General features: G+C 39.4%; 1 protein-coding gene across 1 annotated transcript in view; it reads left to right on the forward strand.

The window, feature by feature from the left end:
• The window catches only part of LOC102822923 (ras-related protein Rab-2A-like), a 214,380-nt gene that overhangs the window by 126,281 nt on the left and 75,574 nt on the right, over positions 1 to 12,525 (forward strand). Inside the window, exon 6 of the mRNA XM_006874044.1 lies at positions 4,148 to 4,259. Within this exon, the coding sequence (XP_006874106.1) occupies positions 4,148 to 4,259 (112 nt within the window). The remainder of the gene's footprint in view (positions 1 to 4,147; positions 4,260 to 12,525) is intronic.

The raw sequence follows: 12,525 nt of genomic DNA on the forward strand, positions 1-12,525 counted from the left end.
AGTCATTGAGGCTAGGTCAAATGGGTATTATCTGCAAGTGTGGGTGCTCTTGTGGGTATGCCCTCTCTTCTTATCCACTGGATACTTCACTATCCACTCCAGTCCTCCATGACTAGTTCCCTGACTCTGGCCCCAAGAGTCTCCAGGAAAGCCACACTGCTGGACAACTAGGTTTCCACCTGGGTTCACGGAGTATATTGAACGTTGTAGGGCTTAGCTCGCAGCCTCATAGCTGTTTTTCCCTCACTTCCCTTTGTCAGTGGCGAATGAGGTCACCCATCAGCGTGTATTCCCATGGAGTCTTAGTCTTGGAAGGGGGTTTACTCTGAGGGGGCCCAACCCATTGCCTTGATGTCTCCTGGGTGAGCAACTTGCTTGTTCTTATAATCGGTCAGTCTGCCTCTATTGTTTTGTATTTTTCCTGTCTTTATTTCAAGAGGTATCTTCTGTTCTTCAGCCACTCCAGATTGGTCTGCCTGTCCTCTCGGGGAAATTTTACACCTCTGAAGATTCTGGATGCTGTTCAGGATTCCACCTATACTCTTATGTAATGCAGAGCCTCCACAGGTAGCCTCCTTCACTGGGCACGCTGTATCCCCATTTTAGGTATTCCAATCAGTTATAGGCAGAAGATGGACTTACAGGCTTTCTGTGGTAATATTTCTGGCTTTTACTTTCTCTCCCCTTCCAGTGTCTATTTTATAATGTAATACAAGGAATACCAAGATTCAGACAACCAAGCATCTTAACATTATTTCCTCCCTTTTCCCTATTCCAACCATGTCTCAATCCGTGTACCCCAGAGTCCTGTTGTTTCAAGGTTGTGCTACATCATTATTTACCTCTGTCCTACTTAGCCCATTCACACCTACCTAATTGTTCTCCCCTCTGCTTTGTTCTTCCATTCCTCTCTCCCTTTTTGTGTATTGCCCCCCTCCCCAGCACCCATACTATCCTGTATCTAATCCCTGCCCTGTGCTCTACCTTTCCATCCCTTCCCTCACCCCACCCCCAACATTCCAGCAATCAGCGAAGAATACCCCCACCACCCTTTAGTGTGGGTTCTTTTTCTTAGTCTTTTACAGTAGTGGTCTGATGCAGTATTTCTCTTTTTGTGACTGACTAATTTCACTCAACATAATGCCCTCAAGGTTCATCCATGTTAACCGGTGGCTTGCAGCTTCCTTGTTATTCTTCAAGGTAGCATAATATTCCATTGTGTGTATGTACCACAGTTTGTTTATCCATTCTTCAGTTGATGGGCACTTTGGCTGTCTCCATCTTTTGGCTATTGTAAATAGTGCTGCTATGAACCTTGGTGTGCATATATCTTCTCGTGTTGTGCACACCAATGTTTATGGTAACACTATTCACAATATCACACAAATGGAGATAGCCTAAGTACCCATCAATGGAAGAGTGGATAAACAAACTTTGGTACATACACACAACTGGAATATGATGCTACCTTGAAGAATAACAAGGAAGCTAAAAGCCACTGCATAGTATAGATGAACCTTGAGGACATTATGCTGAGTAAAATTAGTCAGTCAACAAAAGACAAATATTGCATAAGACCATTATTATAAAAGCTTTAAAAAAGATACCCATGCTAAAAGGGAAAAAAAAAATCTTTGTTGGTTACCATGGGTGGGAGGGAGGGGATGATAGAGTACAGGGTAAGGGATAGACATATCATAGTGTTTTGGAGTGTGCAGTACATAAGAAGGAGGAAGGTGATGGAAGAACAAGGTAGATAGGGGAACACTTACACAGATTTGCATGGACTAAATGGGACAGAGGTAAATAGTGATGTATGCTCAACCTTGGAACAACAGGGCTCCATACAGAGATGGAAGCATAGTCTGAATGGGTAAAAGAGGGGAAATAATGTTTAGATGCTTGACTGTCTTATGACTATTGGTTTCCCTTACCTATTATTATAAACTAGACACTTGAATAGGATAGAAAGGAATATCAGAAAACATGATTATAGAAAGCTTTTAAGCCCGTCTTCAGCATGTAACTCATTGTAATGCCTAAAAGGGGTTGTAGAACATGCCTCGTGAAATAGGCGTCTCACGGAGCCTTTATAGTGTATAAGACCTTAAGTGGAATCCTGAGCCCCATCCAAAACCTTCTAAGGTGGGTCTTCCCCACTTGAAAGGACAAGCAGACCAGCTTGGAGCAGCTAGAGGAACAGAAGATACTTCTTGAAAGAAAGACCAGGAAGAAAATAAAAAACAAAAATGGCAGTCTGATTAGCTATACAAAAACAAGCAAGTTGTTTGCCAGGGAGCATTCAAGGCGAGCAATCAAGTCCCTTTCATACAAACCCTCCTCCAAGACTGAAACTCAAAGGGAGCACACGAGGAAGCATGTAAGCTTACTAGAAAGCTCGTTGGTCTGTTGGTGAGTGGAGGTGGGGAAAAGGCAGCAAAGAAAATATGGGCTGAGTTCGACCATGTTCCATAGACTCCCGTCGACCTGGAGATGAGAGAGAGAGAAGAGGAATGACTGGTTGATCTGATGTATGGTGAGAATGGGGAACTCCTGAGCCTATGGACAAGGACATAGCCACGGAGAGTGAAGTGTCCAGCTGATATGAAGTAAGGGGAGACACACAAGAATACCCAAAATTGCAGATAGTACCCCTTTGACATAAGTTTGATAACTTGATGATCAGAACTCAACTAGAGGAAGATAAGGAAATTTAGTAAAGGAAACAAGTGTAAATTGCTACAATTTGATGAACTTGACCTATACTTATGGATGATGATGTTGTTAGGTGCCATCTAGTCTGTACCGACTCATGGTGGCCTTATGCACAGCAGAACAAAACATTGCCCAATCCTGGGCCATCCTCACTACTGTTGCCACACTTGAGTCCATCAATGCTGCCACTTGGCCAATCCATCTCATTAGGGGTCTTCCTCTTTTTCTCTGACCCTCCACCTTACCAAACATGATAACGTTCTCCAGCAATTGGTCCCTCTTGACAATATGTCCAAAGTATGAGAGACGAAGCTTGGCTATCTTACATCCATTCCAAGGAGCATTCTGGCTGTGCTTCTTTAGCTAAAACGGTTCTGTTGGTTCTTTTAGCAACTCATGGCACTTTCAATATTCTCCTCCAACACTGTAACTCAAAAATATCAGTTCTTCTACAGTCTTCCTTATTTACTGTCCAGCTTTCGCATGCAGATGAGATTATTGAAAATACCATGGCTTGGGTCAGGCACACCTTAGTCCTCAAGCTGACATCTTTGCTCTTCAACACTTTAAAAAGTTCTTGTGCAGCAGATTTGCCTAATGCAGTACGCCTTTGATTTCTTGATTGCTGCTTCCATGAGTGTTGATAGTTGATCCAAGAAGAATTAAGTCCTTGACAACTTCAATCTTTTCTCCGTTGATAAGAATGTTGTTTATTGGTTCAGTGGTGAGGATTTTTGTTTTCTTTACATTGAGATGTAACCCATACCGAATGCTGTGCAATGAAATGTGATAGGATGAGTGTAAAACTGATATTCTCCCATGTAAACTATCAGTCAATTCAAAATAAAAACTTAAAAAAAAAAACAACAACCATAAAGCATAATGACAGAATAGTCATACAGAACTTCCAAATGAACCGATAATCAAATAGATTTCAAGGAAAAAAAAAACAAACATAACTGTAATTTTGTAAACTAAACAAAGCCTTACTTCTAGCCTAGCTTAGTTCATACCTTAACACTCCCTAGTCTCAGCTCTAACCCTTATTCTTTACTCCTACCTACCCTCTCCTCCCCTAAAATAATGATACATACCTATTAAATTTTTTAAATACCTTTCTTAAAGCATTCTATAATTCCACCATGCATAAGGAATCACTTAATAATTTAGAACTTTTGTGTCTTAAAATTAAATTTTATTTGAAAAATAGATAAACAGTATCTATGAAACACCTCTCTTAAACTATCTTTAACTATATGAGTCCAAATGGTTAACATTTACGTATATATATATATTTCATCACAGTAGTAATTTCTAAAAGATTAGTTGAGAGAATGATCGGTATAACTTTGATTCCTATGGTATGCTTTTTCACAGATACCTCAATTTGTATCTTACTGATTAATAAAAATGCTCTTCTTCCCCTCTTTAGTGATTTAGAATCTAGAAGAGAAGTGAAAAAAGAAGAAGGTGAAGCTTTCGCAAGAGAGCACGGACTTATCTTCATGGAAACTTCTGCTAAGACTGCTTCCAACGTAGAAGAGGTAAGTAAGAGGCCTTTTAAAATGTTTGTTATGTTTTTACTTAGTGAAAATGGTTTATATCTCATCATATTTATCTATTAATACCAATAAGCTTCAATAAGCTCATGTCTGAAAATACCATCAAACAGGAAAAGATACCTGCTTTTCTTCCCTTTAAAATGTCTTGTGATGTTCACTTTATGTTGTTGTTGTTGTTATGTGCCGTGGAGTCAGTTCCGACTCATAGCAACCCTGTACAGGGTTTCCAAGGCTGTAAATCTTTACGGGAGCAGAAAGCCTCATCTTTCTCCCACGGAACAGCTGGTAGTTTCGAACTGCTGACCTTGTGGCTCACAGTCCGATTCGTAACCACTACGCTACTAGACCCTAAAATTCTCTTCTCTGAATGCTTTGACACATCTTTGTATATGTTTTCCCTACCAGCATTTTTTTGAGGCTTAGGAGGGCCCAACACTAATGAAATTTTTCAAGACACAAAGCATTTGTAGCTGTTGTTATCTGCTTTGTTACTTGGTATGTTAAATGTTGGGCTGCTACCCATAAAGTCAGCGGTTTAAACCCACCAGCTGCTCCATGAGTCAGGATTGACTTGATGGCATTGGATTCTGTTTAAATAGGAAAAGTATATATTATATTATTGCTATATAACATTTTAATTTTTATTAAGACTTTCCATGCTTTATAAAACTATCTTTAATTAGATGAAAATTTGATTTCTCCTCTATGTATTTCCATTGATCAACCTGAACTATGGAAGTTTTTTTGTACATTCTGTGTTCTTCTTTTATATATGTGTTTGGATGTAGTGGTGGTAGTTGTACGCCACCCAGTTGGTTCTGACTCATAACAACCCTATATATGGTTTCCAAGACTGTAAATCTTTACAGGAGCAGAAAAACCTCATCATTCTCCTAGGGAGCAACTGGTAGATTCAGACTGCTGGCCTTGATGTTAGCAGCCCAACATAATCCATTACATTACCAGGAATCCTTGGTTATATACTATGTATAAACAGTTAATCCTCTTTGACTCTCTAATAAAAATTTATTACTATATTTTATTAAAAGTGAGCCTGAGAAAGTAAGCAGTTTGATCAAAGTAATGTTGTAATTGTTACCTTCTGGGTAAGAATCTTTAAGAGGATCTGCAGAAAGGAGTTCTAGAAACCAGTGGACTGAAAGAATCCAATTGTTGTAAAAGTGGCAGAGGATGGGGTCTTAGGCAGCAATTGGCTCTGTGTCTTAGACAGTTGTTGGTTGTTTTGTTAAGTGCCATCAAGTCGACTCCATCCCATAGTGACCTTATATAGGGTTTCCGAAGAGCAACTGGTAAGCTAGAACCACTGACTTTACAGTTCAAAAAGCTTTGCAGTCTATTGCATTAACCCACAGCACCACACCAGGACTCCTCTTAGACAGTAATTCTTAAATACTCCCTGGATTTAGCAGTTGACAACAGTAACTCAACAGCATTGGTATTTTTTTCAAAGAGTAACTCTTAACTCAGTTGTTTACTTGAAGTTTCTGGGGGGTGTTAACACACTAGGCTGCCAATCAAAAGTTTGCAGGTTCAAGTCCACTCATAAGCACCTCAAAAAAAAAGACCTGGTGGTCTACTTACATAAAAATCAGCCATCCAAAACTCTGCGGAGCACACAGTTCTGTTCTGATACACATGGAACCACCATGAGTCAGAATTTAACTCAGCAGCAACTGATGGTGGTTATACTTGATGCAATTCTCTGTAATTGTTCTTAATATATTTTGTACAACCACCAACTAATGCTCTACCTATTATAGCCAATATTTAAAACTTGGTAATATATGAGAGTAATAGTTCACTTTGCACAGCAAACCCTAAGTAATCTGTTCTGTCCCTTTGTTGAACTGTGTACTGTATTTGAAATTGTGTTGTTATTAAGTGCTGTTAAGTTGGTTCATATTCAGCACTTAATAACAACAGCCCTATATACAATTTTTGAAAGTGACTCCTGAATTTGAACCTCTGACCTTGCAGTTCAAGCAGACTTTGCAGTCCAGTGCTTATCCTAGAGTGCCACATCAGGATATTGTTGTTGTTAAGTATCCTCGAGTTGGTTCTGACTCATAGCGACCCTGTATAGAGTTTCCAAGGAGCAGCTGTGGAGAGCTTGAGCTGCTGACCTTATAATTCAAATCAACCTTGCAATCCAGCGCACTAATCCACAGCACTATACCAGGACTCCCATCAGGAGAATAAGGTGCTAATATTTCATTGGTAAGTACTTAAAACATTTGAAACAACCTTACTGATTATATGTTTTCTTGTGGTATTTGAGATTCATGAAACCAAAATTTTGTACATTTTAACCATACTGTTAAGTCAGATGACAAGATCAATGACTTTAAAGCAATTCTAGATTTCCAGTTTTGATGTCACCAGGACTCCTTCTGATGCTTTTATATTAATTTTTCTTAGCAATTACCAGTACATTTTATTTGTAAGTAGCAATTACTTTTGTCTTTTTGATGAACATTTGAATGAAATATAAGAATTCCATTAATGTTTTGGTAGTACTTATTATAAAATTTCTGTACCTGTGATTAATAAAATAATTGTAAACTTTGGTCTAGCAGAAATTTCCCATAGTTGTGAGAGATCATCATGTACTTAGCAGTGTAAATTAATGTTTTCCCAGAAGCCAAGAATTTTAAGAAATAATTTGACAAGATTTTATTTTTAGAGCATTAGTAAACTGGCATTGTTGTTGTTAAGTGCTGTTAAGTAGATTCCAACCCATAGAAACCCTGTAATAGAGTTTCCGAGGAGCAGCTGGTGAGCTTGAACCACCGACCTTGCACCGGCTCTACAGTCTGGCACATTTAACCGACAGCACCACACCATGACTTCACTGGCATTACATAATGTTAACACCACATTATTAATTACATAAAAGACATTTAATATTTTAAGACTAAATTTTTCTTTTGATCCAAAGAGAGTAAAATGAAGCCTTGTTCTCTTAGCATGACTTGGAAACTGATGGAATATAAAATAATAAGCTTAGGAATTTCTGCTCTGGGAAGATGGAATAGATGAAATTTTGTGTATTCATCCCATCAAAATACAACTAAACCTATAACTGGAAAAGAGCTTTTTTAATAATCTGCCACCAATATAATATAGTCAATACATACAAGCTCAGACTGAAAACAAAGCATTTATTGTATGTCGATACATGGGAGAGGACAGGGGAGCCGAAATCACCCACATCTATATAACCAATACTTAGAGGCTCAGAGCAAAGAGCAAAGCATTTATTTTGTATTAATGTACAGGAGAACAGGGGAGCAGAAATCTCCCTGTTCTGCCTCCTTGAGGAAAAAGGGGAGGGAGGATTTATAGGAGTCCTGGTGTGGCACTCTGGGTTAATGCACTGGACTGCATTGTCAGTTTGAACTACAAGATCGATGGTTCAAGCTCACCAGCTGCTCCACAGAAACCCTATACAGAGTCACTATGGGTTGGAACCAGCTCAACAGCACTAAACAACGTAGGAATCAGAAACGTCTTTGTTGCTTTGTTTATCTCAAGTTGTATTTACAGTCCTAGATATGCTGTCTCTAACAGGCATTGTTTTTCTCAGTAGTGGCTATCAGTGGCCTTCACAAGAAATGTGTTCTGTTTTTCTTCCTTCTTGGGATAGTCCTTGAAGTGAGGATTAGCTACCAATTTAAAAAAGAAATGAATAATCTCTTTTAAAATAGATTAACTTTGAGATAGTAATTAACTATGACCAGTAGTTAGGGAAGGAGCTATATTTTAACTATAGCCATTGTGACTGTCCAGATCTTATTTTACTTTGGCCAAGTTAAAACTTTCCTAGTACCCTTAGTTTATCACTGCCCCGTTCTAAACCCAGGGCATTACATATGAAACAAATTTAAGAAAGTGAGGAAAAAGATGACTGGCTAGTGACTTGGGTACTTGAGAAATGACCTGGCAGTGAGTGCCTTAGGTTTCCTTATTGCCCTTTGTATCCCATACTGGATGTTAGAGAATCTGGCAACTCAGTCAACAAACATAAAAACATCTTAAGGAAAGCCAGCAGTCTATAGCCAAAGGACCAGGAAAGGCACAACCTCACAAGACAGAAAACTTTTTAGAAAATGCAGGAAAAACTATAGCATATCCCTACACACATACCTACAAAGGCCACATAGGGGAGCCCAGACTACCACCATCCCCAGTCTTTAACCAGGTTCTCTCACCTCCACTCTGCAGTAAACCAAGTGTCCCAGAAGCCGAATAGAGAAGCTGATCTTCTACACCTACCTTAAAGTAATGAAATTCTGCTACACACACACTAACACACACACTTCCCTTGTTGGAGTGGTGTCAGAAGAAACCAATAAAAACAGGTTGAAATAATATTTGGAATCTTATAGCCAGGTTTCTAAAGAAAATGACTCATAGCTAGAAACATGAAGATCTCAAACAGAATAAAAAAATGAAGATGCCAACAGTGAGATGATAGATTTTCAAATTGTCTGTCGGATTTTAAAGTAGTCATCATAAAAAGTCTTCACTGAGCAATTCTGGACACATTTGAAATAAATGCAAAAATAGACTCAGCAATCATAGAGTTAAAAAGAAGACTCGCAAATAAGAATTTTAGAAAAATAAAAAAACAAGGATGAACTTATCTGTGGATTGGAGACAATAGATAAAATGTTTAGTAAATCCCATGATATAACAACAGAAACAAACAGGTCTAAAATACAGAGAGAAAATAGATGGAGGTGGGGAGGAAGCAAGAAGCAAGGTGAATAGCACCTCAGGAACTTGTGGCATTGTAACAAAAGATAAAACATTGTGTCATCAGAATTCCAAAAGGAAAGGAGAATGAAGGTGGTTCTTAAAAGATACTAAAAGAAATAATTGCTGAAAGTACTCCAAATTTGGCAAAAAGATACAAACTTGTATTTTAAAGAATCTGGTAATGGTGGTAGTTGTGTGCCCTCAAAGTCAGTTCCAACTCATAGCAACCGTAATTCTTTATAGGGTTTCCAAGGCTGTGGAAACCTTGGAAGCAGAAAACCGTATCTTTCTCCTATGGAGTGGCTGGTAGATTTGAACTGCTGACCTTTCAGTTAGTAGCCCACCATGCTACCATGCTCCCTAAAGAAGCCAAATGAGCCTAAAAAAGATAAACCCCAGGAAATCCACACTACAACATGCCATAAACAAATCTCTGGCAGATAAGGGCAAGGGAAAAGCTTTGGAAAGAATAAGAGACTACAAACCTTACCTGTAGGGGGAAAAACAGTTTGATTGACAGCTGATTTTATTAAAAATCATGGAAGCCAGAAGGAAACGTCAATATTTTACAAGAACTGAAAGAAAAAAACAAAAAACAAAAAACTGGAAACCCAACAAAAGTACTTTGCAGAAAATGTTCCAACAACTCGGGAAAACAATATGGCACTTCCTCAGAAGGTTTGAAATAGAGATACCTATGATCCAGTAATTCCTCTACTAAGTATTTATCCACAAGAAATGCAAGCCATAACATGTGTAGATGTACGCACACTAATGTTCATAGCAGCACTCTTTACAATAGCAAAAAGCTGGTGACAGCATAAGTGCCCATCTATGGAAGAATGGATACATACACACAATGAAATATTATCCTACCTTGAAGAATAACAAGGAAGCTGCAAGCTACCACATAACATGGTTGAACCTTGAGGACATTTTGCTGAGTGAAATCAGTCAGTCAGTCACAAAAGGAGAAATACTGCATAGGACCATTACTGTAAAAGCTTAAGAAAAAGTACCCGCACTAAAAGGAGGGTAAAAATTTCTTTGCTGGTTACTGGAGTGTATGGGGTGGGATGAGAGGAGGGAGGGGAAGATAGAGCACAGGGTAGGGAATAGACACAGGATAGTTTGGGTGCTGGGGGGTGGGGGCATATACTAAAAGGAGAAAGGAAGAACAAGGCAGACGGGAGAACAGTTAGGCAGGTTTACGTGGGCTATATAGGACAGAGGTAAGTAACTATGTAAGCACAACCTTGGAACAACAGGGCTTTAGGATACAAGGACTGAGGCATGGTTTGAATGGGTGAAAGTGGGGAAATAATGTTAAGCTGCATGGCTGCCCTTTGAATCTTGGTTTCCCTTACCTACTATTGTAAAATAGACACTTGAAGGGGAGAGAAAGGAATAGCCAGAAGTATTACCATAGAAAGCTTGTAAGTCTGTCTTCAGCCTATAATTGATTGGAATACCTAAACTGGGGCTAGAACTTGCCCAGTGAAGGAGATTTCCTGTAGAGCCTTTGCATTGCACAAGACCATAGGTAGAATCCTGATCCCCATCCAGAATTTTCTGAGGTGGGAAATTTCCACTTGAAAGGACAAGCAGACCAGCCTGGAGCATCTAGAAGAACAGAAGATACTTCTTGAAAGAAAGACCAGCAGGAAAAATCAAATACAATAACAGCAGGGTTGCCATCAAGGCAAGTGGTCAGGTACCCTCAAGACAAACCCCCTTCGAAGACTAAAACTCAAGGGAAATACACGAGCAGGCATGTGGTCCTGCTGCTTGACCACATTGGTCACTGATAAGGGGAAGTGGGGGGAAAACAGCAGTGAAGATGTGAGCTAAGTCCGACCACATTCAATAGACTCTAGTTAACCTGAATTGAGACCTGGTTGGCCAGCAGTATGATGAGACCTGGGGACTCATACTGACAGGGACATGGCCCCAGAGGAGTAGAGCGGCGTGTGATGCATCCAGCTGATATGAAGTGAGGGGAGATACACAAGAACACCCACACTTGCAGACAGTACTCATTTGACCTAGCTTCAATGGCTGGATGATCAGAACACAACCAGAGGAAGAAAGAAGAGAAAAAAAGAGTAATCCACTACAATTTGATGAACTTGACCTATGCTTGTGGATGCAGTACGGCAAAAGGAGCAAACAAACCTTTATAGTGAGGATCATTCCCACCCCCTTGGTACACAGGATCAACAAGGATAGGTAACTTAGACATTGGGTACCCAAAATGGGGGGCTACAAATTCAAGAAGTGACTGGCTTTCAAGTTTTCAATAGGGAACCTAGTTCCAGAGGGTATGGGGAAAGGTAGATGCTCTATTGAGTGGTTTCCAACCTGTCGGCATGGGGCTGATGAAACATGATGGGGATTAACCTCTTGTGGTTCAATAGGGAATGATTGCTATCAGGACTGAGTATGAGTGTTGGAAAGGTAAAGGTAGACGTTTTGTAACAAAAGGAGGGGAGTGGTTGATTTTTCAGTCCAGGAGCTGAGGTCCCTTTTCTCAGAGCTTTGGTCCAATTCTTTCCAGTCTGATCCCTTGCTGAGATTTTGTCTTTCCATCCCAGATCTACTGAATCAGAATCTACAAGATTGCCAGGTATACGTAAAAATTCCTGCTGATTTTGTTAAAATCTAGGTTTTGATTCAGTGGATCCTTGGTGGAAAGGCAAATTTTCATCAGGGGATTGAACCATAATGAAACAGTTTGAAACCCTGGCCTTCTGTTGGTGATGGAATCATCAGGGGAGAAAAACAAAGTACGGGACCCTATCCAGAGAAGCAGTGACTCCAGGAATGGAGGCAGAAATAATGACATGGAGGATGGAGCAGCTGGGGACTCTAGACTCAGGGAGGGAGAGGGGCTGTGTGCTGGTGGCCAGGGGGCAGCCGTGTGGGGTATACCCTTTGGTTGTTTGATGGTGCATGGAAGGGACTGTAATCATTGCAATGAAACAAATTACTATAGGATGAATGTAAAGATAATGTTCTCCCCTATAAACTATCACATAATTCACACAAAAAAACTTAAAAAAAAATAAAAGTACTCTGCAGAAATAAAAATGAAAATCAAGACAGTTTTAGATGAAGAACAGAATTGTCATTAACTGACTTACTGTACAAAAAATTATTTTTAAAAGTTATCTAACAAAAAGGAAATCATAAGACTAAGATCCTAGAACATCAGAATAAAAAGTTGTTGTTGTTAAGTGCCATGGAATCAGGTTTGACTCATAGCTACCCTATTATATATATTTTTGTAATTTAAGATTTTTGTTGTGGATTGAGTGAAAGTTTACAGGGCACATCATCAGTTTCACACTCAGCCATTCATATAACTTGTTTCATTCCATTGATTATAATCCTCTCCATATACCATGAGTTAAAAGTTTTCAATTTTCATTCCATCAATTCCTGGTGCATTGTTCTTTGCCAATTC

Source organism: Chrysochloris asiatica, unplaced genomic scaffold (assembly GCF_000296735.1).
Source record: "Chrysochloris asiatica unplaced genomic scaffold, ChrAsi1.0 scaffold00259, whole genome shotgun sequence".
In the NCBI taxonomy this organism is placed as follows: Eukaryota; Metazoa; Chordata; class Mammalia; order Afrosoricida; family Chrysochloridae; genus Chrysochloris; species Chrysochloris asiatica.